Source organism: Cavia porcellus, unplaced genomic scaffold (assembly GCF_034190915.1).
Source record: "Cavia porcellus strain 051 isolate PalLab524CR breed Dunkin Hartley unplaced genomic scaffold, mCavPor4.1 scaffold_8, whole genome shotgun sequence".
Taxonomy (NCBI): domain Eukaryota; kingdom Metazoa; phylum Chordata; class Mammalia; order Rodentia; family Caviidae; genus Cavia; species Cavia porcellus.
This window is the reverse complement of record NW_026947491.1, coordinates 2,292,521-2,317,491: the sequence shown is the minus strand read 5'-3', so window position 1 is coordinate 2,317,491 and position 24,971 is coordinate 2,292,521. Positions and strand designations below refer to the sequence as shown.

The 24,971-nt window shown below is 35.4% G+C and overlaps 1 protein-coding gene across 5 annotated transcripts in view; it reads left to right on the top strand.

Annotated features, from left to right (window-relative positions):
• Positions 1 to 24,971, top strand: part of Znf280d (zinc finger protein 280D) — a 98,766-nt gene that overhangs the window by 55,944 nt on the left and 17,851 nt on the right. For 4 of the 5 annotated variants that reach the window (XM_063254261.1, XM_063254259.1, XM_063254260.1 and 1 more), the window contains 5 exons: positions 1,793 to 2,085; positions 2,229 to 2,369; positions 8,017 to 8,079; positions 13,303 to 13,421; positions 13,574 to 13,610. In XM_063254261.1, the coding sequence (XP_063110331.1) occupies positions 1,793 to 2,085; positions 2,229 to 2,369; positions 8,017 to 8,079; positions 13,303 to 13,421; positions 13,574 to 13,610 (653 nt within the window). Of the gene's footprint in view, positions 1 to 1,792; positions 2,086 to 2,228; positions 2,370 to 8,016; positions 8,080 to 13,302; positions 13,422 to 13,573; positions 13,611 to 14,253; positions 24,832 to 24,971 lie in introns of those variants that run through there. The other variant, XM_063254262.1, reaches the window with a different exon arrangement.

Below are 24,971 nucleotides of genomic sequence, written 5' to 3'. Positions count from 1 at the left end.
ACAAATGCTTTCGTTTACGAACAATTTGGTTTGCAGACAGAAACATTGGGCAAAACTTTCTGTTTGTGAACTCTGCATTGGGCAGCAAATACAGCGAATGGGCAGCCATCTTCTCCAGAATTGTGGGCAAATTCAGTTTATGAACCAAGGTGCCATCGTATGTCTTGGCAGGTGCTATGTTGGAATGGTATTCCTTCCTAGTAAGTGCAACTAGAGTAGTTTTTCCCTGGGTCAGAGGGTTGTTTTCGGTATAGGTTATTTTTGAACCATCCCAGTTGGTACTGTGTGTGTCAGTTGTTGCAGCTAAACTCTTAAGACGTTTGATGTCAGGAATCATTTTATTTATCTTTGTATTTCTAGTATCTGGAGTAATGCCTTAAATACCCTACGTTCTCAAATGTTTGTTGAAGTTGTCATTTCTGGGTCTACACTCAGAAGCAAGTTCTGCTGCTGGACAGCGTTGTGTTTTTAAGTGAGCAAACACATGTGACAACATACTGACTATTGGAATTTACTTTACCCTTTTTGCCTTATATGCATCTGCTTTCTCTAACTTCTTTATATACAGTCAGCTCTTGAAATTTGCTCCACTGGAGGGAAACAGAGGCATGGATAATCCAAAGTGAAATAATCCCAAAAACATTTATATTTGGCTTTGGGTTCTTACTTTGAATGTGGGTATGTCTATTATCGAATTAACTAAAACAATATAAAGCCATACTCTGAAGACCTAGAGCAAGAGAAGCTATCCAACCATCCTTCCCTGCAGTCCATTCATTTCATGCTGGGACTAGACATGCAGAACACTAATGTAAGCAGTGCAGTCCTCTTCGTGTTTCTTCCCGTATTAATAATAATAATATTAATGATAATGGTACTAAATGTTTATGTTGCACCTTAGAGTTAGCCTTCTGGTATACTTTTTCATACATCTATTATTTAATCCATACAGCAATCAAGGATTCCCCTATATTACAGATTTTAAAAAGCTTACAGAAGATGAGTTATTAATTTAAGGTCACATGCCTAGGAAAGGGTAACATGAGATGTAACTTTAGATCCTTTGTTTCCTGGCATAGTGCTTTTGTATCACACTTAGACACATGTATTTTGCAGGAGGTTGTTATGCTGTTCCTCAAATACATGAAAAGAATATGGCTAAATGATTTAATGAGAATGTTAACGGGCAATTGTGTTTCCTACTATTGAGCAACACATACAATTATTTTCTTTCTTCACTTTAAATAATAGTTTGTATTAATTCCTGTTAAGAAAATGCTAAATATTAAACTCTTTACATATGTAATAAATTGATGTAACCCTTCTTAAAACATTTGTTAACTTAAGTTTTGGTCAGTAAGCCCCAGAAACACGAGGTTGCATTTACTGTAAATCTTTGTTTTATAGTTGTCAGAGGTAATATAGACCTTTCTAGAGTTATTTTTCAGACTTACAATTTAAATTTTGAGCTCTATGTGAATTTTTAAAACTATCAGCATTAAAATGGCTATGAAGTGTACTGTTGATATTCATAGAATTTGTATTAACTCCTAATTATCCATTAATAACTGTTAACATAACTGATATCAATACAAAATGTAATATTACAAGTAAATAAATACCTAGTTTAATTTCATTTAATTGTGTTGAACATTTAGTGCAAATAGAAGAAACCTAATTATAGTCAATCTGTGGTCATTTCAAAATAGTTGATGTTTATTTTCTTTTGTACAGTGCTATTTTAATATTAATAGTTAATTTTTTAAAGTAGATATTTTCTTCACTTTTGTAGGTTACTATTCGAGCTTCAGTCGCACCCCTTCAATCAGGATCTTCACCTACACCTTCTATCAGTGCAAGTACTTCTATCCTTCAGCTCTCACCTCCACGGACAAAAAATTTAACTGCAAAAAGTCCCACAAAATTAAACACAAGTAAACCCAGTACACCCAAATCCACTGGAAGTAAACCTAATGGAAATAAATCTAAATACAAATCAAAAATACCTAATGTACAAAAGAAACAAAATACATTGGCTAATAGCAATAAAAAGAGTAAAGTTAATACAGCATTGAGGAATTTAAGGTAATATTTTATCCCTGTGTAATACCTCTTTAAACTTAACTTAGAACATTACACTTTTTAGTTAATAGAACAGTGATACAGCTGTCTCTTTTGGTTTTGTTTTAAAATGTATTTATATCATTTTCTTCATGTCTCCATTAAAGGTTTCGTCGTGGTGTTCACAAGTGCATTGAATGTTGCTCTGAAGTAAAAGATTTTACAAACCATTTTCCTACGTACGTCCACTGTAGCTTTTGCAGATACAACACTAGCTGTAGCAAAGCCTATGTAAATCATATGATGAGGTAAGATGAATTAAACCTGTAAATTGGCAATTCTAGTTCAGGAAATGTTTGCTTTGGAAACAAAGTTATCTAATTAGAAGGTGGTTTTTCTCTATTCTGTCTTCCTGTGTGATATGCCTGCTGTCTACATATACAGCCAGCCATCCATAGTTATATCCATTTAGTGAAAATGAGCGACCATTCTGGTCGTAAAGCCACAAGTGGAGGTGTTTGTCATTGGTTCATTCAACTTAGTTTGAGCACCCGTCATTACTCTGCTAAGGAAACCCTTCAGAGGCCCAGAGTAGTTTTTTTGGATCTTACTAGAAAGAGAATACTTTATTCCTTCAGGATGGATTTTTATTTTTAAAGAATTGTCAAAAGTTGTTCAGATATAAACTTTATTTATTCATTTGAGATAGGGTCTCCCTCAGTAGTTCAGGTTGGCCTTGGACTCACTGTGTCTCCAGGGTCAAAGTCAGTAGTCCTCGCCTCAGGATCCTGAGTGCTGGATTCGAGGTGTGTGCCACCACGCCTGGCTCAGATACAAACTTAATGATGTGTTTATACAATGTAAGATTGTTTCATTTAAAAAAATAATTAGAATTAACCTAATTCCTTTCAGACCTTTTCAAAATTATTACTTGTTTTTAGAATAAGGGAAATTTTCCCCCATGTGTTTTTTCCTTACTTTTTGCCAATATCTATAAAAAGTATTATGAACTTATATTTAATCTGTTTTTACCTTTTGAGTATCATCTACCTGTATTAAATAGTACTGTCCCTTTAAAGATTATCTGCCAAAGGCTTACCACATTTATTTGCTGTTTGTCATTCCTATTTTTCCTCAGCTCCATGAAAATGCTTGACCTTGTCTCTCACTCTTGAAACTACTTAACCTCTATTAAATTTTTCCTACCACCTTTTTGGTTGCTTCTCTATTTCATTGGTGTGTCTTCCTTAACTCTATACATTCTCTTTCTTAGAAATTTATCTTCTCTCATATTTTGCTTTCCACCTTAAATTACTTTCCATCCTTAGTTTTTTTGTGATTCAATTCTGTTTCTGTTTTGTAGATTATTTGACTACCTCAGGTTCACTGGCATCTCTGGAAGAACAATAATCTCCCCCCAACATACACATGTATTGTCATCTGTCTCAGATTCCTATGACTGCCTTCCTCTGTTAAGCACTATCCCTGAAATTTCAAGGATATCATTTGTGTGACTTTTGTGCACCAGCTGGAAATGACTTACTCTCTTACGTTTGAAGCTCGTGAAGTTCTCTGTAGTCTATTGCACACCATGGCTTCCTGAGCCCCCATCGCCTCCCCACCGCAGTGGTGTCATGTTCATGTCCCAGCATCGTCAGTCAGGCCCTACATGTCTCTCCCCTAGTGAATTACTGGATGAAAGGCTGGTCTTTTTATGATACACACATTGCTACTAAGTAGTTCTTTAAATCTGCCCGTAATTCATAGTGGAACAAATTGAGAAATATTTTATTTTAAGAAGAACCCAGAACAATCTTGCCTTTCCGTCTCTCAGTTATTCACAGTCCTCCTACCTGTGCTGTAGACCCTCCTCATCCTCTTAGTCTCAAAACAGTCCTGTTCAGCCTAGGTGCCCTTCCTACTCTTTCCCAAATTCATAGTGAGCTTCAGCCCCAACCTGAAGGCTGTCGTGCAGCTCCTACTCATCATTAGCCTCATGGAACGCTCTTTCCATTCCACTCTGACAGGGTTTTTGGGTGTGTTTTCCTTTTTCTCCGCATCAGTGGTACTCTTGCATTCCTTCCTGACCTATGAGTTGTGTCTCCCACTGAATGGCATGCCCTTCCTTGGTGTAGAGCTTAATCTAGGCTTGGCGTCTGTATGTGGAAAAGACTCACTTGCTCCAGAGGATGGGTACCTTTGATTCCTCCCCATACCATATCATTCTGGAACTTTTCATTGGATCTTTCCTCTCCCAGTCCATTTTATAGGGTCCCATTCTCACACATTAGTTTATCTCCGAAGTAAGCTTCCACTCATACGTAGGTCTTTTCATCTCAGTTTACCTTCTTTAAAAGATGTGGTCACTACAAGCATTCCTTTCTGTGAATTGTGTGACATTCTGTTATTGTAGTGTTTGTGTATTCCCTGAGAAAGAGCTGTTTGTGGTTTTTATATCACCTAGCACATTATAAACTGCAGATGCTCGTCATTACTGTTGAAGTTTAAGAGGGCCTAAATTTTATCTCAAAAATTATTTTAAAAATTTTGAAGCAATTGGAACATTATTGAAGTAAGACTTTCAAGGAAAACCATGATTAAATTTATAATTTAAGTGATTTTTTAAAAAATAATACCATTTTTCAGGGGTCACCTTTTAAAATTATTATACCTTATTTATAGCTTCTAAGTAGTACTATAATAAGAATCATCTGAAATATAAAAAAAGTATTATTGTATAATATTAGTGTTAATCTTCCAAAAAGATGTGTAAGAAGGCTTTTTTTCTCTCCTACCTGTGAAATAGCAGAATTAAGTTAATGGGGATTACTAATAATGGTGATTATTTTGTAGCAGAGTTCATTTCAGCCATTGATTTCAACAATACTACTTATGTATTTATTAGGAAGGGACAGTTAACTTTGAAGAAGCATGATAGGTTGGTAGTGATAAATAGATCATGTGTTGGGGTAAAAATCCCTGACTTTAATTCCTGTAGTTTAGTGGAGGAGATACATAAGTGTGTATATACTGCTCTGCTTAATGTGATAACAGTGATAGCACTAAGGAATTGCTGATGATTCCTTTAATACTTTTATATTTCACTAAAGCTTTGATGGATGATTTTTAAAAATTTCCCACGGGAAAAAACTGGCATGAAAATGTGTGCTTATTAAACTGCGAGTGAGACAGAGCATTGAATGTTCGTAAGCTGCACTTGCGCTCATCTTGTATTTTACATGGACTTAAATGGCACTCGTCACTAGAAGAACAGTTGAGATGCGATTGCATTGTAATTGATGCTCTGCCTATACTCTTCCAGGTCCTTTTGCTAGAGTAGGTATATGTGCCAGGTTGGTTGTTTTTGGCCTAAAATCCTTTTGCTTCATAATATTGGTAGGATAAATTTCCTGAAAGATAGAAGACCTTTCAAGGTCTAATTTTTAATTCATTTTCATCTCCTTCAGTTTTTATGTTCTTGAAAAATCTCTTCGTATCTTCACAGTTGCTCTTTGCTTTGTCTAGAGCCAAATAATAATGAATGCTTTTCTTTTGCTTAAAAATTTTGTTTAAAAATTATTTGCTTAAAAATCCCGTGCTAATGGAATTCACCATGCTCTTTCTTTACATGCGTACAGTGTGCATGGATTATATCCCTTCTTAACTGAGCTGATGGTTAGCTGGTTTGTACCCTATCTGCCTTCTGCTTTTCCTTCAGAGCAACCATTGAGCTCCACAGAAGTCACCGTTCACTTTTATTTTACATTAATTATTTACGAGTATGTATTCATTCATTTTTCAAATGCTAATGTCCAGTAAGACATGCATTTTTGTCCAGCCACTGTCCATCCGTTTCCCTTACTCACTTGTCCCCAACTGTCAACTTGGGGACAGGCGTTCTTTGGTATTATGTCACAAACTAGTCTAGTGTCTTAGATAGTAGCCATGCCATCAGCAATGTTAGATGTTAAGGAAATAGCTTTTCGTGTGTTTCTTAGAAAGTAAAGTCATTACTTACATAGAATCAGAATTATGAGCAAAATAAGGCCAACAAGGGTCTTTTCACATTGTTTTTGAGGTGTAATTTATTCATAATTCAACTACCATATTTCCCCCAAAATAAGACCAAGGTTTTATTTTAATTTTTCCTCCAGAGATGCACTTAGGTTTATTTTCAGGGGATATCTTATTTTCTTTCAACAATCTAGATTTATCCTTGTATATTTATATACAAAACTCTGTATTTCTTCAGATTCAGTCATATCATCATTTTCTGAAATATCACCATAACTTGCCACTTCCCAAATTCTGGGCTGAATTTCTTGCAATCATTTCCTGTAGAACCATTGGACAATAGCAGACTTTTTCTAGCATGTTTTTGTTGTATTGTAACCCAGAGCTTTTTCTTTTAAGTTCATTTTTGAATTCTTCTTTTAGTGAACCATGGGGCACTTTTATAGTCTTACAGTACACGGAAGTGTGCAATATGTATAATCAACATAGATAAAATAAGCTATAGAAGACTTTTGTAGACAGATTTCTAAATATAGCTGTATTCAGACAATTAAAATTTTAGTTCGCAACATTTTAATACAGTATAAATTAACATAGAGTAGATCCTAAAATAATCTTTTTTTTCTCTCCTCTTCCCAATAGGTAGTTAAAAAAACAGTATGTTTACTTAAAGAGGAAGAGCTTTTAAATCTCATTTTGAAAAGTAACTCATTTTGTTTCAGATTTTTAAAAAATCAGGCAAAATCCTGCACTCGTTCTTCTGAGGAAACAGTTGTATATGCATATTTCTTATATAATTTCAAAGATTCCCAACCTCCTCATGATCTCTTCTCAAAAAGAACTTTAATTGCATGATACTGTCTTAATTTCTAAACTCTGTAATAGCAGGTACCTCCAGATTGGGAAAATGGCCATTTGAATGAAACATGGGAGATGTCTTCTGGGAGTTACAGCTAGCCAGAATGGTTTTTTCTCATACACAGGGGCTGTGTGATGGCACAACAGTTCGGCTGTTGTCCTGGCTACTGATTTCAAACTGGAGCTTATATAAGAAACAGTGAAATCCTTGGGGTGTAGTTCAATGGTACAGCACTTACCTAGGGCTCTAAAAGCCCTGGTTTAGCTCTGTAGCACCAGGCAGGATGGGGTTGGTATCAGTGGAAAAGCTTGTTCACGCAGACTCTGAGGCACAGCTTTCTCTCTCTTCCTGGCATGCGAATACTGGAAGCTGAGTTAAAAGGTTGTATAAGGGCTGCTACTGCAACTAGCTGCAAAGTGTGGTTAGCTTTTGGTCTCTATTTCTGGGAAGCATTTAAGTATTGAGTTGTCCTTAGTTTTGTTTTTAACCTCTATTAGCAATTGCAAAAACCCTTCTATATGTTTGACTTTACAGATGGTAAATAATACCACTTAGCCCAAGTAGTGTTACTTTCTAGATTTGTATTCTATTTTTCTCCCTCTATACTAAAATGTATAATGATTTTAAATATTGTACAGTGATTTTAAAAATCAACATTGAAATTATAGTTAAATAGGTTATTAGCAAAAATTTAATATTGTTTTTAATACTTAATAGAGGAAAAAGTTTTTTAACTGAGCATTTCCTTTTTATATAATTATGACTGATCATCTAGAAATACTTATGGGAAATATATGTCATAAGAAAGTAAAAAGATAAATTGAATATAAGGTAAAAAGTTGAAGGCCAGAGTTGTAGGTCAGTGGCCCAGAGCCTGTCTGGCAAATGCAAGATCCTGAGTTCAAATCCTAATACCACATCAAAAAAAAGAAAGAAAGAAAGAAAAAGATTAAATGTTGAAGTACAAACATTTCATTTAGTACTTAGATCATGATTGTTTGTTAAAAATTAGATACTTAAGTATAGACTTGAAATGTTAATATGATATATTAAAATTGTTAAAATCTCTTTTGTCTCTCTAGCTTTCATAGTAACCGTCCTAGTAAAAGATTTTGTATATTTAAGAAGCATTCAGAAGCTCTCAGGTAACTAATGAGTTTTATTCTTTCTGTTAAACCATGGCTATAATTTAAATTTCTTCTTGCTCATAACATTGAGGTATAATTTACATGTAACAGCTGTTGAGATAAAATTGTTGAGGTACAATTTCATACATTTAACAGGAGGTTTTAACATGTTCAGAGTTGTACAGCTACTACATTTAATTTTACATTTTTAGCACTTTAAAAAGAAACCCTGAATCCATTTATTAGTGATCATCCTCATTTCTCCCCAACTGTCCTCTCTATCCAACCATGAATGTACTCTTATGTTGTATAGATCCATTCTGGATATTTTATGTAATGCAGTGATATGCCATGTGATTCTTTTATGCCAGGTTTCATACATGTTGTGACATGTACTTCATTTTTTCAGATTGTTAAATAATATTTCATTTTATAGGTATACCCCCTCCTAGTAAAATTTGTCCTTTTGGGTCACCTTTATTTTGAGACCATTATAAATAATGCCGCATTGAAGATTTGTCTACCAGTGTATACATGTCCTTTTATTTCTCTTTCGTGTATACTTAGGATTGAGCTTGCTGGGTGGTAGGATAACTGTTGAGATTTCAAGGAATGGCTAGACGGTTTTCCAGAGTACCACTGTGTCACATTGCCACCAGCAGTATAGAAGGCTTCCAGTTTCTGCATAGCTTTTCCATACTTGTTTTACCTCTCTTTCTAGTAGGTTTAAAGTGGCATATCATTGTAGTTTGTTATAACTTTTTTATTAATCTGATATCTTACTTTTTTCATTGCTGGGACAAAATACCCAACACCCACAAGTTAAGGGAGAAAAGGTTTTTTAGCTCACAATCTGTAGAAGTTTTAGCCTAGTTAGCTGACTCCAAAGTGAAATAGTCCATGTCATGCAAAGAGGTAGCTGCAGCCGGAGAAGCAGCAAGTCTGCCTTGTTTTTCTCCCTTTAAATTCCATCCAAGCTACATGCTTATTGATTTGCAACACCCTGGTCCTTAACCCCAGTATCACCCCCGTCTGCCTTCACACACGTTAATCCAGCCAACAATGAAAGTCTCCTACTATGACTGTGTGAAGCTTTGGTGAGCTATCTAGATAAAAGCCATGACACCTGATGTTAGTGCCAGTTTGGAAATCTAACTCATGCTATTGGTGGTTCATTATATCATTATATATTATCTGTTCATTATATCATTAGATTAATCTGTTCACTATAGATTATAATCTATTCACTAGATCATTAATTCTCTTGGGACAGATGGTGTTAAGATGAAACTCATGGATTTGTATTGTTAAAACAAAAATAAGACTCACCAACAATATTTTAGTTTAAAAAGGTATCTGAAATATCTAGTAAAGTGACTAACACTTTTTCAGTTTGAAGTAAATTCACTGAACCACTGGAATTTTTTAAATCCATATTTAGAGGGGAAGGGGTTACACAGAGAGAGAGTCTGCATAATTCTTTTTTGTATAAAGTGAAGTGTACAACTGGACTACTGTATGTAAAGAATTATTGGAGAATATTTCTAAGTGCCAGGATAGTCAACTTTCTTTATCTAGCACACTTAACTCAATTTATTGAACATCATTTTTTCATACTTCAGATTTCAAAATACAATGTCTTTATTCTACTAAGGTAGTTTTTTGAGCTGTTCAGATAATACTTTTTTGATGCTTAAAGTTAATAGAAAAGGTGAAAGAAAAGATACTATAATACTATGTTTCAGGACCTTTGCATTTATTATCTCCCATGCCTACTTTGTTCTTCCTAAGATGTTATATAATTAGTTCCTTTATTTTCATTCTGATGAGTGAGCCTTTCCTTGACCACTGTATTTAAAATTCTGCCCCTTCCTATGTGCTTCACTCTAGCAATCCTACTTTGATTTCATGCTTTATTTTTCTTTTAGTTCATATGACATGCTTACATATCCTTCTTGTCTGTGTTTTTCCAACATTATATGTGGCTGGGGTTTTTGTATTATGCCTGGCATGTAGAAGGCACTCAGTAAACCTTTGTTGAATGAATTTATGTATATGATAAAAATTATGCCTGTAGGGGGCTGGAGGTTTAGCTCAGCGGCATAAGCACCTGCCTTGGAAGCAGGCAGTCGTGAGTTCGATCCCCGGTACCAATAAAAAGGAAAAAGACAAAAAAAAAAAAAAAAAAAAAAAAAAAATTATGCCTGTAGACAGTATGTCCTATTTATGTGTGCCTAATAGTTCTCCAAAGACAAAAAATGATTAAATTTAAAAATAGATTAGTACTATTAAAGTACTATTAGTACTATATTAGAGTTGCCTTTATTAAAAATTTTTATAAGAATGAAAATGGTTTTATTGTATTCTAAGTCAGATTTTGATTTTTACCTCACTGTTGCCAACCTTGGTTGTGTGATTTTTGTTGTTGCTGTTGTTGTTGTTTAATGGATTTAAGTGAACTGTATCATTGTAAAGAGCTGGGGTAGGGTGGGAGATTTTTTTTTTTTTTTTCAACTTGGGTCTCAACTGGTTAGGTTGAGATCAATTGGTTGTTTTCTGCAAATGGAACTTAACATTTAATCTTACAGTTTTATATATGTGAAACTTTGTAATTGCTCTTACTGTAATTTAATACTCATTTTGAGCTATTTATTTTGCATTTGTCCTGTATGTAATATAACAGGTGCTATTTAAAGGAGATTGATGAAGTAATCTTGAAATCAACTTCAGGGAGTATATAGTACTAGGTGGGAGAGAAACTATGACCATAAATAACTGGATTTTAATAAGTGCAATGAGTTATTTCAGACGAGAACTCACTTATTTTGAATGGCCATGTAGAGAGAGGATAAGGAATTTGGATGTAATTTAAGGCATTGAAGAACCATTAATATTGTGAATAGAATGACGTTACATTGAAGCAGGGATGCAGTCAAGGGTTTGAGCTCTGGAATTAGCACACTCAACTTTAAACTTGATTCTGACCTTTATCAGTTAGTTCCATGTCCTTGGCAAGTTACTAAACCAGCTCTTACCTGTATAAAAGTGATAATTATAGCACTTGCTTCTTTAGGTTCTTGTAAACTTTAGATGAGATGTGTAATGGGAAGCTCTCAATAAATTGATATTATAAAATACTTGACATTAAGTATTTTAAGCTTTAATTTTGTAACTTGAACAACTTTCTAAGATGACTATGTAATCTATTAACTAGTGATTTCCTACTGTTTATTTTTTTGAAATTCTGTATTACTTGTACCCTTTTTCTGTTTTTTCTTTTTTTCTTTTCTCCTTAAATTTAAAATAAAAGTATTTTAAGGATGAAGAGAGTTAGGTAACTGTAGTCTGAACTTTAATGTCAAGTGAAATGCTATCATGAAACACATTAGTCAGGAAGACTTGACTTGGGGAGCAAGTCTTATTAAGATTTTAGATTTAATACTGCAGAGCAACCTGTTGGTGGAAATACACAGCATGCTGTTAGAGGGTGGCTTGAGAGGAAAACTCTGTCTGAGATGCTCCATTTGTGTTCATGCATTGGTAAAGTACATGCTTCCATTTCTACTCTTTAATGAAATTCAAGTATATATACTTGGTTATTACACTACAGTAACAGTGATTGGCTTGCATGATCTTTTTTTTTTTAATCTTAACCTAAGCAAAACTAATTAATCTTAGGGACTCCTGAGTGGAGTTGCTAGAGTAAAGGAAACAGAAAGTCATCTGTAATTAACTTGTGTTCTCTCTCTGAGGCGCATATTGTTTTGTCTTCTCTGTTTCCTTTTTCCTTTCTCTCACAGACTCACTTTATCTATTAAGGAACTAAATGTAATATTCCCACTCCACATTTTCCCAAGTCAAAAAAATCGAGTTGTGAATTTCAGATAAAAGTACCTGTTCAAGACTCTTGGAGCTACATATTCCATCCCTTGCCCAGTATGTCTGGAAAAGACCCTTGGTTTGCTGTTTACCAGTGAAACTGTTTTACACCTTAAATGTAAAACATTAAATGTTTAGGGACTTTTCTGAGTTCTGTGAAACTGTTCATTACTTTTACAGCCTTAATATTTTAAAAATATCTTTTAGCTAAAAATCACAAGTCTAATTGTATTTTAAATGTGAATCTTAAGGCTGATACCATAAGCTTTAATATGCCAGTTATTATATTTTGCTTCAAATAGCAAATGCTGTACAGTTAGTACATTTAGTGTGGTTCGATTAGTACACAAACTGAGGTAGACTCAGCCAAATATTTTGAAGTCTATGGGAACTGTCTCTTGAACATGTGTTTTACTTAAGAATTGCAACTCTGTGAAGTTTGTGTAAGGGGTAGAGTACTTTAGGTCTTTAAAGTACTTTAGGTACTTTAAGTAGGTTAGTTCACAGTACTGAGATAATAGAGAACTCAAAACTTGTGGACACCAATACTTAATAACTGCTTCAGTTGATTTAATGTTAAATGACATCAGCAACAACCTCAGTTACTGGGGTAAGAAGAACCTTGGAATTGTGCAGCTATAATCGTAATCTGTAATCAATGGCAGCTAGCACATGATCTATTACTACAATTTTTAGGTTTTGCTTTAATTTTATCCTGAAAAAAACTGAAAATGATGAATAAAACCTAAAAATTTCATTAGAGTGTGGTTGCACTTTTGTTCACAATTACATTTATAATATCTAATAATATAGTGCAGAGATAGACTATGTAAGTGTATGTTGCGTTGATTGATACTATATCCTCACTTTTATTTTTTAGAGGGAGGGTTTTGCTCAATAGTTCAGGCTGACATTGAACTCCCTATGAACCCAGGTTGGCCTCGTACTCATGGTGATCCTCCTGTCTCAGCCTCCAAAGTGCTGGAGTTTGGGACAAGCACCACTATCCCAACTACATTCTCACTTCGCAGATGATCTGAGGAAAAATACACATGACTTGACTATGTTAATGCGAGTTATTAGGGGAGCTAAGACTGGGTAAGGCCTTTGACTCCTGTGTTTTCTCAGTGAGAGTGAGGGGCAAGTGTTTATTGAAACATAAATATTTCCTGTAGATACCATATAGGTAGGTATAATTGTGTCATTTTCTAGATAAACATTTCAGTCATGCCAAATTTGAATGACAGAATGGTAAGTTGCAGTTGCAACACAAAAACAAAATCATGGAAAAATAATTGATTGTATATGGGTTTTATAAAAGATTGAAAACCTCTTCTCTTATGCTATTTTTCTTTTTTTTAGGGGCATTTCTCTAATGTGCCTTAATTGTGAGTTCCTTGCTGGTGTTTTTGACTTAGATAATATGGCCACCCACTTAAGTCAACATGAATCTCACAGTTGCCACATTATAACAGGGAAGGGTAAGTATATATAACTGCTGATTTGGAGTTTCAGTATTTATTCCATTAGTTTTGGTCAGCCAGCCACAATGTGGGCTCTTTACTAAGTCATTTTTCTCACCCATCATAGTTCATATGCTCTTGTAAATATAAAACTTTTCTTCTAATTTCAGTTTCTGTTTGTATCCCAACTTCTGAACATCTTTCTGAGTAAGTTTAATTTTTATTCAGTGCATTTTACTTTGATGGATTTTAGCACTATTGCATTTAACTGTATCATTGATAGGAATGAGAATATTAAAGTATTTGGTGTTTTTTTTTCTTTTTTGTTTGTTTTTATTTTTTGTTTTTTTGTTTTTCGTTTTAAAGCTGCTTGTTGAAATAGGTTCCTGCTCTGTGGATCTCATGACCTGATGCAAGACAAGCTGAAATTTCCTAAGTTCAAAGTTCTGTGATATTTCTTACACAAAGGCAGTTAAGCAGCCATCTTCATGATACTAGCTCTCATAATTAAGCTCTTTCTATCTTTCAGAGAAGTCTAGATTCCTGTTCCACCTTACCATTCTGTCAGGGTGACGTATTCTAACATCTTTTTGTTTTTTTCCAGTTGGCTCTAGAAATAACTTTTGTTGCTATAGTTCTTTCTTACTTTGCTTAAAATAATTTGTTTTTCTCTTTACTGCATTTGTATTCAGAGTAATGCATTCCAAATGATATGACTTTTTGTCTTTTTTTTTTTTTTCTATTATGTCTGCTTTCTTAATTTCTGATGTCTTAAAGTTTTAGGTCAAATGATTGGTCCTTCCTTATTTGTTGTCTGTCATTGTGCTATTTTTCTTTTTTTTTTTTTCAGATGCAGAAGCAGCCCAGAGATTTCAAAAAATGTCCAGGGTTCACCTGTACAGTGTCCCCCTCTGAGGAACACAACCGATGCTTATTCTCTCTTTCCAAGGAATGTGAATCCTTTGACTGTGGGATCTGCTGTCAGTTGTGGCCTCAATAAATCTTATCTTGGGGATATCCCCTTCCTCCACGGCTGGCCTTCCATGAGGCTGCAGAGTGGCCCAAGGCCCCGCCACACTGAGCATATTCCCACTGGTGGCTTTGGCTCTTGATCTTAAGCTTATGGGCCAGTTACGCACAAGAAAAGCTCATCAGATCAATTGGCTGCCTCCTTTAGATCTTCCACTAGCATAGACGCATTCCAAGAAATAAAAAAACTAGCTGTTAAGAGATTGATGGCTACTTTCATGTCCTTGGAACAACAGGTCTCTATTTGTGTTCCAAAATTAGTTTTTTAATGTTACTTAAAATATATTACCCTAACCCTAATTTTGCAGCAATATATTCAGATTTTTCTTTTAAAATTTTTAACTTAATAGCTTGGTTTTCTGTTCTCTAAATCTATTGATGTCTATATTTCTACTCTTGAAAACTTGCTTACTTTTGTTTTATGAAGATCTGCAAGAGAACCCTGCAGATTCTCTGCACACGAGCTGCATGTTGGTTTTTTAGTTTGGCTGTTGCTCAGACCCTTTAGACCATTCTTGCATCCTCTGTCCATTGCAGGATTATTGATGTTATGTTAACAATTTTGGCTTTTAAATTTTAAAGACTTCTGCTTACAGATCTTAAAAACAAGTTTTGAAGTAGCATATTTGTATATCTATGTAATTTCTACTTAGTCATCATTGTAGTTCCTTTGGGTAAAGGTAACATTAAATATATTTGGTAACAGTGCACATGTTTTTGTCCTACATACATTTTAATTTTGTCCTGTTCATATTAGTTATGTTAAATATACATTATTAAATAGTTTTGATACTATTATTTTCTTTTAATAAAAATGTGTTTGTCTCAGGAATTGTTTGCTAATGAGTAATTTGAAATAGAATCTCTAAACTTTGTCTTATAAATAGGACCATTGCTTTATCATATGGAAGCATCGTTAGCATGTAGACTGAGAGATACACCTGTGTAACACATTCCTGATGGGGCTTGAACTGCTGGTGGTACATGCGTCATTATCCCGTCAGGACCATCCTATTGGGTGAACAGTCATGCATGTATCACTGGTAGTTTAAACCAGCAGGAATATATTTATGCATCTTGCATTTTTTTCCTGTAGCACAATTAAAAAGTCACTAGTCTGTACTAACTTCTTGAATTTTAAAGACTAGAAAAGTGCCTTTTGCTCTTAATAGGAATAAATATTAGGAGGCACTGAAATTGTAACTCAAACATTTTCCTTGTCTGAAAAATCAGAACTTCATTTGTACTTTGGAGTAGAGATAAACTAGTTTAGCCAAGGGTGGTTTTGGTTTTGCATACATGTAATCCCTGCACTTGGGAGTCTGAGGCTAGAGGATCACAAGTGTGAGCCAGCCTTGGGGTACAGAGTTAGTTCAAGTCCTGGCTGACTTGAACTAACCTTGTCTCAAAAACAAACAAACAAACTCCAAAAACCTGTGTTTTTGGATACCACTGATTATGTAATGTGTTCATTGCAATTAAGAATATTACAAAGTTGGATCCATTAAGTTTTTATACAAATTTATATGTGCTATAAATGACAGATATTCCAAAATATTCATAAGTGGTTCTTTATAGTGCTAATAGTTTAGTCTTTATTTCCTTATCTATCTAGGATTTTTGACATACACCCTGTATCTCAGGAACTTCATTCAATTTAATGTTAATTTTCTGTTCATCTGCACAGAAATGTGTCCTTTGTCAGTCTAATTCAAAAGTAATGGTGCACCATGGTGTTGGTACCGCCATGTGTGACGTGCCTTTGTGTTCTTCTGCAGAGCTCTTTAATAGAACTTATAGCATATATCAGGTTCATTTCTGTCTGTTGGAACTTCATTTAAAAAGTTGTTTTAAATGAGGCAGGGCAGATTTTTGTTGATCAGAGAGAGTTACTTAAATTTGAGTCTAAGTAGTTTTCTCGGGTTTGATTCTTTATCATCAAATTATTCTAAATACTTTATTACATAATCAGAAATAGACATTTCTTGCATTTATGCTTTGGGTTACCACTGAATAAAAGATGTAATTGTTTCAGTTTGTGTCCATCTCCATTGAGAGAAAAATGACTGAACCTTGTGATTTTTGTTGCATTTTGGCAAAACATCTCGCCTTTGCACTTTATTCCATAAACACTTACTGAGTTGTGCACGACACTGTTCTAGGTATTAGAAAAATATATTGAAGTTTCTGCTCTTGTGTAGCTTACATTTTGTCTTAAAAGACAATAAAAAGTAAGTAGAACGTATATCCCAAATTGACCAATACTATAAAGGAAATGTAAGTGGAGAGCGGGGATAAAAAGTATCAAGTAGAAGCTCAGAGGCTACTTTTAAATTTGGTGACCGGTGTTTGGCTTTGGAGAGCTCACTGAGAGATAGTCTTTGAGTAAGGGTGTGGGGTGACAAGTGAGCTGCTAGGCCGTGTGCTGAAGCCCGGATTCGAGGAACTGCAGGGAGACTGGTGCAGCTGCCTTGGAGCAGATGAGCTGTGAGTCCTATGGGCCTGTGGGACAGAAGAGCTTACAGACCCCTGCAAGGAAGGAGGCGGTTAGGCCACACGGTGGCACTTATCTGCAGTCCCAGCACAGCGATGGGACAAAAGGGGGCTCTTGCAGGTCACATATTCAGACCTAGGGCTCAAGTCTTGTGCCTGTAATGCCAGCACTCAGAAGGCCCATACAGGATGACTGTCGATTGTAGGGCCAGCCTGGATGCCTGGATGCCTGAACTAGAGCCCTGTCTGAAACAAAGATAGTGGCTGTTCATCTGTGGAGGTTTTTTTTCTGTCATGGATAATCGAACTCAGGACCTTGTGCTTGCCAGGGCAGCAGTTTTCCACTAAGCTATATCCCTGTCCCTGTAGAAAATTTTTAGTAGAGAATATTTCCCTAAAAATCTGAGTAAACAACCTGATTGCAGCAGCAGTATTTATTTAGCTGTTTTCTCAAGAATAGTTGGCAGAGTTGGAGGTTAGGGGCTGTTGTAACCAAGTAGGTATTAAGGGGGTTTGCCCAAGATGCTAGCAAAGTAGGTGGTAAGTGATTTTATTTTTGCTGTATTTTGAGTTTCTTAGTACTTACATGTGAGAGGTGAGAGAATGGTGAATGACTCCATGGTTAGTAGCCTGAGGAACTGGAAAAGTGGCACTGACGCTGAAATAGAGAAGACTTTGAGAGGATAGGTTTAGAGTAAAGATGAAGACTTTGACTTGGGACATGTTTTAATTTGAGATGCCTATTAGATAGCTAAGTGGAGATATCATGGTCATTCACTTGCGAATTTGGAGAAGTTTTTTATGCTGTAAGTGTCATTGTTATTTCAAAGTGTCACGAGACAAAATAAAAGTAAAACTGATCTTTTCAGGGTCAGTACATGTATCCCCATCAGTGCCCTGCTTGTGCTATTGGGCTGTGGTTTTGCAGAATGTTACTCCTGGGAAACCAAGTAAAGAGTAGATGAAACTTCTCTGCATCATTTCTGACAGCTGTGTGAATCTGTAATTATCCCATAATAGAAATGAAGTGAAATGAATGGAGCTGTGTGAGAGCTGGGTACAGCAAAGATAGACAAAGGGCAGGGTCTTTAAACTCGTGAAGTCTGTTTGTAAGTCAGGGGTGAAAAGGAGTGGACAGAGAAAACTAAGCAGATGTGATAAGCAATGCAGGAGGTTCCAGGGAGCGGCAGTGCCTTTCTCTGAGCCTCAGCCTTTGTGAAAGATTCGAGTACTAACTGGATTTACAGTCTGGGGTTTTCTAGTTCGGTACTGGTTATATCTCAGTGTCATAATTTGTTTTTGTGAGAAGATTAATTTAGAATGCCACACATTCCCTATCCAGTAGCAAAAAATCAGGTGTTCTTGACCTTGAGAGAATGAAATGTCCATGTTACTCTTAGGCATATACAATTCTCTGCATGTACTACTGTATAAAACAGTCTTGTGTTTGTATAAAAGAAACTAAGTGGCTTAGTGTTTCCCAAATTCTCCATTTTAGGACTAGTGTCCAAAATTGATGTGTGATATGGGGGGTTCCTGTGGTTAATAGATTAAGGGAAATGAAAATTAAATAAATGCTTTAACATGGGATTTTTCATCTGGACATAAACCTACATAGAATAAATAGTGTATTCAGTGCTGATCTTAACTTGGAAAATAGAAGTAGTTGTATGAAGTGTTGTCTAAAAAGGCCTCCAAGACATTTCATTCATATTCACAAATATTTTATAAAATGAATGCATAAGTAGATGCTGGCAAGTACATATTCATATTTTAGTACTATATCAGGAATAAATGGCATATATTTATAAAATCTAAGAAATAAGTAATTAAGCAGAGTAGTTCTTAGCCTGTTCTATCTGTAATTGTAGCAGCAAGGGATGCTTGTGTTGAAGGAGTTTGGTTACCTAGCATGGTTTTACACTGAAGAATCTCACTATTTCTAGCTTCTCTCTGTAACTCACTTTTCTTATTTATTAATCTATCACTCAGCTACGTTTCTTGAGACTATTACAATGTCTAACCCTTATGTTATCCTTAAGAAGTTTCTTTTTAAAAGTTTTTCATTTTGTAAAGCTTTACTTCTTTCCTGAATGGCTTCAGAAGATCTTCCTTGATAATAAGATTAGGAAATTTGATACCTAGGCCCACATTAAACGTTCAGACCCTTAAAGGGCAGTGCAACACAGTGCAGGCTGTACAGCTGTTTGCCAAGTTTGGAGTCCTGCCCGTTGTTTACTATAGTGTGCAACATTTGTAAAACACAGATAATAAAAATACCTACTCACAAAGTGTCAGGAAATTAAAGGAGTTGGTATATCCATGTAGTATTTCAAAAATGATTAATATGTAGGGAGCACCATCAGTTATAAAGTTATCATTGTATTGCAACGTTATTTATTACTATTCAGGGGATATTATCCTACTGTTCAACCTCGTTTTCATTCTACCCTTCCATACCATTTTGACAAATTCTATTAGCCTTGTTTTTCTGACTCAGTTTATTGAGTTTTGTCTCTTTTCGGTCTTTTTTTGAGACAGGGTCTCGCTATATAGTTCAGGCCAGCCTTGAGCTCACTTTGTAGCCTATGCTGGTCACGGACCTGCAAGGATCCTCCTGCCTCAGCCTCATAAGTGCTGGGACTACAAGAATGCACCACCACCCCCAGCTCAATATTTAAATCCTAGTTTTACATAAGGCTCTGGGTTAAAGTTCCAGACACAAAAACATGTGCACATCACATATGCACACATGTGCACTAAATAAATGAGAAAGTAAAAGAAAAAATCCTTAATGTTTAACCAGCTCCATAGTCCTGAGGAAATTATTTAATCTTACAGAGATTCATCTTCCTCTTCGCTGAAAGATACGTAATACTTCCTTACAGAGCAATTGTAAGAAATAAGATGTACAAATTAATTAAAGTACTAATTCATATGGTTTAGTTACTCTACTTAAGTTACTTGGTACAACTCTTACAGAAGGTAGCCTCTGGGTAAATGCACACTTGCTGCTTCTGCTACCACCACTACTTTCCTGCTATTATTATTAGTGCTGCGTCCAGGTGACAGGAAACCTCGGGGAAGTCTTCCATCTGCACTGAGGTCATTGGTGATTTTCACTTATACTTCAGTCTTGCAGTACATGTTTCCAGACTGCTAAGTGGATGACATTACATCACAGTGCTTCAGTTGAACCTTGTTTAATTCTGTGTCAGAATTGAACATAATTCTGGCATTTCCTGGGAGAAGACTATGAAACAACACTAACTTGGGGAAAATTGGTATAAAATCCCTTCTTCAAAGAAAAAAATTCCACTATTATTACTCATTTCTATAAATTGTGTCTACTTATCACATACTACTATTTTATGAAAATATAGAAAGAAAAATGTATAATTTAGTAGTTATTTTTGTTGTTTCATTTTGTTTGTACCAGGTGTCGAGCTCACAACCTCTTGCTTGCCAGGTAGGCCCTTGTGCCGCTGAACTAAATCCCCAGCCCCAGAAGGGATGTATTTAAAGAGCGATCTTTCTCAAATGTTACACTGTTATTCAACTCATTTATAAAATTGCTTTGTTCTGTTTCTCCCTATATATTAGTTTTCTCTAGTATATCTTGTAGCTGAATTATAACAGAGAAATAAAGTTTTACATTTTGTAAACGTCTTTTTCTTGACAATAAATTGAAAATAGATAATTTCCTTTAGCGCACTTGCGGAACATAAGAATCCATTATAAATACATAATAGCACATGCTTACAAAACTAGGCTCCTTTATGAGTTGTCTATATTAGTAATTGAAATGCTTTTAAAGCCCCAATTTGGGTTGGGTGTAGTGGTGCACACCTATAATCCTGTCACTCAGGAGGCTGAGGCAGAAGGATTTCCTTGAGTTGGAGGCTTGTGTGAGCTATGTAGTGAAACCTAGTCTCAAAAAGCCATAATTTGAAGTGATTTTTAAAAGTTGATTTAGTTCACTGAGTGAGCGCCAGCTTTGTTTTAGGCAAAGTACAGTGGTGCCTTGGTTCACAAACATTTCATGTCTCTGATCTCAAACTGAATTGGACAAGAACTGAATCAAGTTCAGTGGTTGGGTTCAGTGTTGACCTTACAGGGAAATTTGATTCAGTTCTCGACCAATTCAGTTTGTGGCCAGAAAAAGTGGAGAGAGTTAAGTTCGTGAACCAAGGTACCCCGGAAAGAGCGTTGACTAAAGTTTCAGGAGTTCAGGACTCTGCTGTCTAAACAGCTTTTTGGTCATGTATTTGATTTCTTCATTCATGAAATGGGTTGAAAATAAATGTTTTGAGGGCTTAAAAAGGTGTATAATATGTTTTACAGATAAAAAGTTGCGTGTTATACTTTATTAAATTCCTCTAAAGAATTCTAGGAAGAAACGCATGTGGAAAACTGTCTTTCCTTGAAAGCACATACTCCTCCCTCTTGTTTGAGAATCACGAAGACTGAAGTTGAGTTTCATTCTCAGCACCCATAGGCACAACACAACTGTTTCCCTTCTGTGTATCTATTCGTTGACCTGACCGCTGATAGCTTGCCTTCACGGGGCCAGAAGGCCTGTGTGCCTCTGTGTCAGCAGCTGGAATGAGATATGAATAAGAAGTACAACTTGTGCCATGTAGCTTTTGTGAAATACCTGTATGAAAAAGAATCTAAACCTGTCCCCAGAATGAAGTATCACTTTATTACTTTCAGTTAAACTAATAAAAGTCATTTTTCACAAATATAAGCAGTAAGGACAGTTTCAGAGGCAAATGCCTACACTTTTAAGTTTTATATTTGAAAATATTTCTGTTAAAAATGTTTCATCTCATTGATTCTATGAACTTTCAAAACTATGAAGTCATTCTCTTGTGAAATTCAGAAGTTGTTTGGAGGAAGTATTGGCTTTAATCACAATCTGAGTTTTAAAAGTAAAGACTTAAATGTTCAAAATGGTCAGGGTATCTTCATTTCATTTACATTAGCAGGAAAGAAAGGCAGACCAATCTCATTTCACATTTCAGGCTCATTACTTCTCTGATCTTTTGAAATGTGACTGAAATTAGAAGTACTTGAGGCTTTCCTCTAGATTCGGGATTGTTAATGTTTCAAAAATGTCACCAGGAACATAAAAGTTTTTCTTTTCAAAGTAAGTAGTCTTAGTGCATGTACACTGGTATGAAATCACAAATCAGCAGGTGAGAGCTGTATGTACATCAAGATGTGGTTTCTGGCACTTTGGATTTGGAGTCTTTAGTATCTGAAAGCAGCGAAGAAGGGAGGGTAAATGCAACTCTGCATAGTCTGTCTTTGAGGGCAGACCATACCAACCTTTACCCATGATTTTGTGCCACTTTTTCAGTCTCCTAGTCTTGGGGGTCCTTTATAGCTTATAAATAAAATATCTAAGGTGTTACTTAGTATTGCCAACAGGATAAAATAGAACCCTATTTCTACATTAATTCTGCATACATTGGGGCCAGAAGTTTAGCTCAGTGGCGTAAGTGCCTGCTTTGCAAGCACACAATCATGAGTTCGATCCCTGGTACAAAAAAACAAACAAACAAAAAAAACCTGCATACATTGTCTTTTCTTCTACAATTTTATACACATGTCTTGTCTTCTTGGTTTTATGTTCTGCATTTACTAGCTGTATGGGCCCAGAATGATTTTTCTGGTTTTTTTTTTTTTTTTCCCCACTTTGGATGAGCAGATGAAACCAAGGTTTTCAGAAATATGTCAGTGTTTTTATACCAGAGCAAATAAGGCTGATCCTAAGGGGAGTAGACCAGCAATGAAAATGTAGACATAGTTAAGGTACTGGTTTTTCAAGGAAGACTGGAAGCATGAAAAGTCTCAAAGCTGTAGGAGTAAATTATAAATTAACCTGTGTTGTGAACTTTTTAGCAAATTCTATATAGGAAGATTGATTGCAGACTGTGCCCATCACAGTAATAGGTATGATTTATCGTTGACACACAATGTGTCAGACATTCTTCTGCGTATTTTGCACTCATTTAATTCTCACAGATCTTTGATACAAGTGCTATTATTATCCTTCAGATACCTGAAGTGTACATAAATTAGATACTTTGCATAGTGTTAACATAACTGGAAGGGGTAATCTCAGTTTACAGTCTGGAAGTCTATCTTCAGAAACGGAGCTGCTAAGGACTGTGCTTCCTGCCCTGTGGGACAGACTTCGCTTCACTGTGTAGGCCATCTTGCTAGAAAGGTGGAGGCAGGAACCAACACAGTCAGCAGAGGAAGTGGTACAGCTTCCCAGTTAGGGCAGCATTTCTGTGACACAGACAATAGTGTATTTTAGCAAAGAATAACAGATTATCAGGTTTAATTTGGCAGTCATTCTGAGTAGAAGTGTTCTTAGTTGTGCTTAAGAATGACATGCACAGAATGAACAGATCTGTGATGAACATGGCCATATGATGGCTCTGTATCACAAATTCATATGTCCAAGTTCATTTTTCCTGCAAAATAAGCTCCCTTTCCCCTTGAATTCTTTCTCGGTTAATGATGTTACTGGTTTCCTCACCAGTTGAGGTTGACTTTAGGGGTGGGTTATGTTTGTTCTTATAAACTATATTGTGAAATTCTGTTGGTTTTAACTTACATTTCCCTAAATCTTTTTCTCCATTGGCACTGCTCCTGTTTCAGATAAGACAGTCATAAACTATCTTAACTGGGACTCTGACTGAAACCCATCTATTTCTGATGTACAAATCTGATCACATTCATACTGGCTTCAGTATTCTTAGTATGAACACTTTATCATAGCTGTGAAGATCTGTGAAGTTGCCTTTGCTATCTCTTCACGTTTACCTTCAGCTGTTTTCCTGGGCGCCTTTCAGTTAGGTGATAGGGCCTGTCTATGCCATCTTGTTTCGAATTTGTTTCTGCTGTGCCTTGAATCACCTCTCAGCTTTGCTAACTTTTGTGTTCCTGCAAACCCACGTTTGTTGTGTTGTCTGTGCTGCCTGCTTGTCCCTCCCTCTTATACTGACTCAATCCTTTTTAAAATACTGTAAAGATTTGCTGTTTTCTTTACAAGAGACTTTGCTTTTATTTTTGGACTAGAACACTTAGGTATGTTTAACATAGTAAATGATTAGTTCATATGCTTTTCCACACAAGCCTATTACCAGTCTTCAGAATGATCAGAAATGATAACACTAGATGTTTTTCTGTTACTTTTGAGTCTAATGGTTATTATCTTTAATTTAGTCCTAAATGTCTAAGAGAAAGGTCTTGAAAACTATTATTTGCTTCTTGTATGATCTTAGCTTTCCAGTATATTTACAAATAATCTTAAATTGAAGATTAAATTTATAATACTAGCATTGACATGTTTGGCTTTTAAATGTTATTGGAAACAAAGAATTTGGCCTAATTGAAATAAACCTGAATAATTTTTTTACCACCTCTCCCCAACCCATGGTATGTTTGTACTTCAAAGCCTCAAAAGAGCATACTGCCATAATTAAATCAGGACAGTCATTGTGTGAGTGGCCTCATGTTAGTCATTTTACCTGTAGAAAAATGCAAACGAGGCCATACATTTTATTTTAGGCTTTAGAGGAAAGGGATTATGCTTTACAAATACATCAAAGGTCTATCAGATTTCCATAGAAAAAAATTACCTGCAGTCTCATCATTAATGATGTTGAAATTGATCACTGATAAGTGCTTTGTTCTCTTTGTATTGAAAGATCAGTGTTCTGAATACTGCACTACATCTTTCTATAAAAGAATTACTGCAACATTCACAGTGATAGGTCATTAGTACAGAACTTTGAGCTTAGAAAATTTGACGGTCTTCTCCAAAAGTTGAATATCTCAAATGATGATTATTTCAGCAGGCAACTTTAATGAATAAGAATTACAGGTATGAAATTGTTTTTCTTTACAAAAGTTAATATATTTGTAGTTGCATTAAGTTAATTTTTAAATACACTTTTATAGTTAAAAATTTAGTGATCATTAATTGTGATGAAATTTGTAGTTTACATTTCTGGTTAATTTTAG